This window comes from Hypomesus nipponensis, chromosome 20 (genome assembly GCF_054491055.1).
Source record: "Hypomesus nipponensis isolate SF chromosome 20, ASM5449105v1, whole genome shotgun sequence".
NCBI lineage: Eukaryota > Metazoa > Chordata > Actinopteri > Osmeriformes > Osmeridae > Hypomesus > Hypomesus nipponensis.
In genome coordinates, this window is record NC_140380.1 from 10,287,501 (window position 1) to 10,293,262 (window position 5,762).

At 49.3% G+C, this 5,762-nt stretch overlaps 1 protein-coding gene across 1 annotated transcript in view; it reads right to left on the reverse strand.

The window, feature by feature from the left end:
• hunk (hormonally up-regulated Neu-associated kinase) overlaps positions 1-4,116 on the reverse strand; it is a 13,475-nt gene extending 9,359 nt beyond the window's left edge. The window contains exons 1-2 of the mRNA XM_084683498.1: positions 3,423-4,116; positions 1-4 (exon numbers count right to left, since the gene is read on the reverse strand). The exon at positions 1-4 is cut by the window's left edge and continues 289 nt beyond it. Of these exons, the coding sequence (XP_084539624.1) occupies positions 1-4; positions 3,423-3,656 (238 nt within the window). The 5' untranslated portion in view covers positions 3,657-4,116. The remainder of the gene's footprint in view (positions 5-3,422) is intronic.
• Positions 4,117-5,762: the final 1,646 nt, after the last annotated feature.

Below are 5,762 nucleotides of genomic sequence, written 5' to 3' on the forward strand. Positions count from 1 at the left end.
CCACCTGGGGGAGGAGGGGGGAGACAGGAGGGAGGAGGGAGGAAAGGAGAGGAGAGGGGATAGGAGGGAGTGAGGAAAGGAGAGAAATCCATCAGTCTGGGAAAGACAGCAGGAGTTTGACATCTGAACTCTTGGAGATGTGATATCTTTAACAACTATACCCATGGAGAACAGGCCTGTGATGTGGTTTAGAGCAGAAATATGCAGAGGGGGGGAGAGAGAGAGAGGGAGAGAGAGAGAGGGAGGGAAAGAGAGAGAGAAACAGGCCAGACTGGAGGAACAGGTGAGAGACTCCAGGTCTCCAGTCTAACACGCGATCCTAGAGTACTTGGCTCCCAGCCAGCTGCCAGCAACGACCCCAACACTATCTGTTGACACTGGGGGCCCCACGGGTGTGTGCGTGTGGTTACTGGAACACCATAAACTGAGAGAAAAGCAAACGTTCCCTCTCCCCCTCTCACACCCTTGTGAAGAGGGACGGCCAAATGGCTAGTTCATGTGAATGTCCCCCATTTGGCAAAGTGACCCCCACACACACACACACACCACGGGCCCAGGCGAGTCCAATGAGGGCCAGTTTGATTGTGCCTCTTCCAGGCGAGCAGGGAGCAGAGAGAGGATCTCCGAGGGACGGCCGGAGAGATGACATCACCCTTCTCCTTCCGTCATCCTCCGCCCCGCTCTACCGGCACTGTCTTAGTCACACGGTATCCGGTACGTTCCCGTTAACATGGGAATCCTCTATCCAACACACACACAGACACACACACACACACAGGTCCTTCTTTCCCGTCCAGCCTTTAGTTCGAGAGGTTACTCCCCATGGCAACGCTGGAGCTGTCACACACCACACACAGACCCAATCAGCTCATCCATTACTGAAACAGAGAGATAGAAGAAAGGGAGGGAGGGAATGGGGGGGTCTATTTATTCCCCCCCCCCCTCCCAGCCCCCCCTGCACACCTCCCTCCATCATCTGTAGTCCCCTCTGAGAGTCACTGGACTCTGCTGGAGGTGTTTGTGCTGAGCCGTCACAATGTGTAAGTGTGGTTTATGGCCCGCAGTGTGGATGAGGGGAGCTGTGTGTGTGTGTGTGTGTGTGTGTGTGTGTGTGTGTGTGTGTGTGTGTGTGTGTGTGTGAGAGACCGTGAGGGATGGGTAGCGAATGTACAGTAGGCTATATGGAGAGGGGGGCAGGGGGGTGGGAAGACAGGGGGGGGGGGGAGGGGCTGGCAGCGCCAGAGGGCTTGTGATGGACCCTCCCCCCTTCCCCCCCCCCCAGACAAGGCACACAAAGGGGGTTCGGAGAGAAAGTGGGTTACAGACATTACTGGAGCGCGTCCATGCAGCATGTGCTGCCCCCCCCCCCTCCACACACACACACACACACACACGGTTGAGCCCCCAGCACTCTCTCACCCTCTTCTCAACCCCCCGCCCCCATCGCCCTCTGGCTTAACCAGGACTGTATGACCGCCATGCACCCCCAACCCCCCAACCAAATAACTTGCATGCATGTGCACCCCAACCCCACCCTGCCCCACCCCCCAACACATGCCCTCACTGCTGTCTTTCCCACGTTAGTATGATCCCGCCCCCCACCCTGCTCCCCCACTCCCTGTTCTACACCCCCCATCGCACTGTACATCCCTCCACATTCTAACATTCTACAACCCTCCAGACACGCACACACACACACACTGTACATCCCTCGACATTCTAACACACACACACACACACTGTACATCCCTCGACATTCTAACACACACACACACACACTGTACATCCCTCGACATTCTAACATTCTACAACCCTCCAGACACGCACACACACACACACACTGTACATCGTTACACACACCCCTCGATATCCCCTCTCACTCTCCACCCCCCCCCCCCCCCCAAACACCACGGCTGAATGAGCTCCCTTCCTCTCTCTCTCCCTCCCCCCTCCCTTTCTCACTCTCTCTCCCTCCCTCATTCCCTTTCTCTCTCCCTGTCTTGCTGGCTACCTCAGTCAATCTCTCCCTTCCTCTCCTTTTCTCTTACCTCCCTCATTCTCCTCCCTCCCCTCTCTCCTCACCTCCCTCCTTCTATCCCTTCCTCCCTCTCTCCCCACATCATGTTCTCCCTCTGCATCTCTTCCTCCCTCCTCTCTCTCCCTCCCCCCACTGTCTACCTCCCCCCACTGTCTCCCTCCCCCTCTCTCTCACTCCCCCCCTCTGTCTCCTTCTCTCCATACATCATGTTCTCCCCCGCCTCTCTCTCTCTCCCTCTCTCTCTCTCCCTCCCCCCTCCCTCCCGGTGGGGTCTACAGTACCTTGTGGTGCTGGTACTGCTGCTCTAAGCAGGCTGGGTGGGATTGCCAAGGTTTGCATCATCCACACAAAGAGAAAGAGGGGTGAGACAAGGAGAGAAGGGTTTTCTCTCCTCGCCACGGCAACAGAGAGGGGGGGGTACAGGGAGGCAAAGCTGAGCTAATCCTGAATATGCTAAATAGGTATTTCAGGTCACACACACACACATCCAAGGAGGTCATACTAACACACATATAAACAGGGCCGATTGTTTTTTTGTGTGTTTTTTTTTTTCTTTCTTTCAAATATGCAAATAATTTGGCTGTTCCACAAACAAATAAGACCGAATGAGACAAAGCCAGCCACTGGTAGCCCATATCACAGCCCTGCGCTCTCAGAATCCTAATGAGAAAGAGACCATTGATCAAAGTCATGATTTCATATGCAAGTACCCACTTAGCACTCTCATTGGCCGGTCTGTTAGCCCTCCTCACACACACACACACACACACACACACACACACACACACACACACACAGCAGAAGTGAGATCACTGCTTGCCAGCAGAAAGCACACTCTGCCTCGGAACAGCAACAGTGAACGCCAGAGCCTACAGGCAGACCTGGCACACAAACACAGGCGCTGGCTATAATAAATATTGACTTATAGGAGCTTGGTTGTGGGCGTCCCACTCTGCGGGGTTGCCATCCACACCTGGAGACATGAGTCTGCGAGAGCCTGGTTTCCCGGCTGTGCGTCACTTTTTTTCGGGGTGCGAAGTGATTGACTCGCCGTAGGAAACCATGAATAGTTGTGTTGTTATAATAGCCTACAGACACGTCCAACAAGCATTATCCATCCCAATATAGATGCGCGGGTCCCATAGCGTAAACAAACCTAACCCATAATGTAAACAAACTCGTGAACACGTAAAAACACAGCCATACAGTTATATATGTTATAAATGAATCTACTCAAATGTATTTCAATGTGAGAAAATATAGTAATATAGCCTATGTTGTTTTGGTTTACTGTATACCGTCAAGTTCTATAATCAACACCGTTAATTGGCAATTATATTGATGTTTACAAAGTATCCCAAAAATGTGTGCATCTCAATCTCACCTTCTCTCCTGTCTTCGCGTGAAGACCCTCTCGCACTTTAGCGAATGATCCTTCTCCGAGTTTCCTTCCGATAAGATAGTTACCGACCCTCTTGGTGTGATAAAAGTTCCGGAGAATGTCCGCGGCAGGGCTGCCGAGGGACGCCGGAATTATGTTTTCATTCCCGGTAGAGGATTCTTTCACCCCGTATAACCGGGGACTGTCTATCAGCATGTCGCTGTCAGCGGCTGGCATGCTGCCTCTGTCAAACTCCTTTCTGCTTTCACAAAATAAGAAGTTTAGTCACCGGCTACTGCCCTCCCTGAAAGCTTGAATTCGGTCAGCTGTCTAAGGAACGGACATCTGAAGTAAGTCCTTTCTGCTGGTATCCTGCCCCTCTCTAATGATAAATACTTGACGGTAACCGGAGCTCGCGCCACCTGTTCATCCAGCATTAAGTAACCGCACTCAGCACTTTCCTTCAACGTTTGACACAAGTTATATCAACAGTTTCCGCTTGAAAAGTGGAAATTAAGTGCATTGCTTGTAGGCTTTGAAATAGTAGTCTACAAACATAAAAAATCCACTCTTGAATTGTTTAAGAATATTTAAGGAACATTAAATATAACTGCTGTTGAGTTCACTATCCTTAAATCCTGTGAGAAGGAAACGAAAGAGTTGTAAGAGAGCTCTGACAGCGGTTCTTCCCTACAGGTGGAGTACAGATCGTCTGTTGCGTCTACAGCGTGCTGCTCGGTTTGAAGCGACTTTCCCGGTCGTGTCGAGGGGCGTTTCTTGTTTATGAGATAAAGCTCTGCCCTCAGTATCCAGGATGAGTTCTAAGCCTATCAGCACCGGCGGCGGGAGGTATGCAAAATCAACTCAACCTCCCTGGGACCCAAACCACGCCCACAGACCACGCTGCGCTCCTCGCTCACGACGGTAACAAAGACCTCACCTCACGAGCGCTGCCTGGGCTGTTAAGAAGAACGTCTCTGTATGAGGTTGCCGTTTATTGTCAGTGGTTTTTGATCAAGTTCGCTGAAGACACAACTGACGATTGATTCGTTGGTGATGATCATTAGATTGGTGCGTGTTGGCAGTGTTCCTTTTCAAGCCCGTATGAGAGGACCAGTCGGCGCGTGGATGGAGAAGGGACAATGCAATCAGACACACACCTGTCAAATCTCACAGGCTAGCTTTAGGCTTTTGTTAATTTGACAATATCCTTAGCCTGTTAATTTGTAGGTCAGTAGCTCATGTGTTCACAGCCAAATTGGCAATTCACAGTTTTCACTCCTTATGGAGACATAAATGTATTCCAAATGCGTAACGGTGGGCTGTTGCATCAGATTTGGGATGGGCCCGAAAGCAGTTAGGCTATTTATTTGGTTTTGTATATTCCGTTCCCATTTTTCCATCAATATCTTAAATACATCATTCCTGTCAACACATAGAAATATGAACAGGAATGTCATGCCGCTTTAAATAAACCCTCGTTTGACAGTGATGGACATCAGCTCCGTTTCAGGCGACCCATTTCGGTTAATTTGTTTTAATGAAAGCATTCCCAACTGTTGCTTGACATTTAACCCTCCAACTGCGCTCGTGTAGAGAGAGAAAGTGTTGTTTAAAGAGTCCTGCAACAAGATAAAGCATTTAAACTTGGGGGACATCCAACATGCAATTCCTCACGTTTTATCTAATAAAAAGAGGTTGACAGTTCATAAGGCTACAGCGTGAATGTAGGGTATTGATTGTGTTCATAAAAAGCCATGCTGTTCATTGAGCTATTGCTTTGTTTATTAGACCATGCGGTCTAGACACCGTCTTACGAGACCAGACATTCAACGGGGGGTGGGTGTTCGAAAATGACATTGTGACACCATCTATTGGTATTATTTAGCACTACAACACCGTTTGTACTCCAGTCAACTTCTGTAGCCCGTCCAACAACACCTTAATATACTAATAACCTAATAACCTTAATAAACCACGAGACATATACCTGTCTTCAGGGGACGTCACCCCCACATAATTGCCCCCTAACATTAGCGTCATTGTTGCACTATATGTTTGAATCTTATTATTATAATTTTTTTATTGGTTTCACAATTTTAACCAACATCACCATTTCGGAATTCCAATTTACTATGTATTACGTATTAAGTGTAGTCTACTTTCCAATAATATGAGAAGCATGCACTTAACATTAGATGGTAGGCTCCACATTCTGCTTGCCCATCCCATGACACCATACATCTCCGAACTAAATGCGTTTTCAGGTTGAACTTGGGGGCAAAACTAAATACATAAACAACATCGCCACCATGTGGCCGAAAGAAGGCGGTGAATAAACTG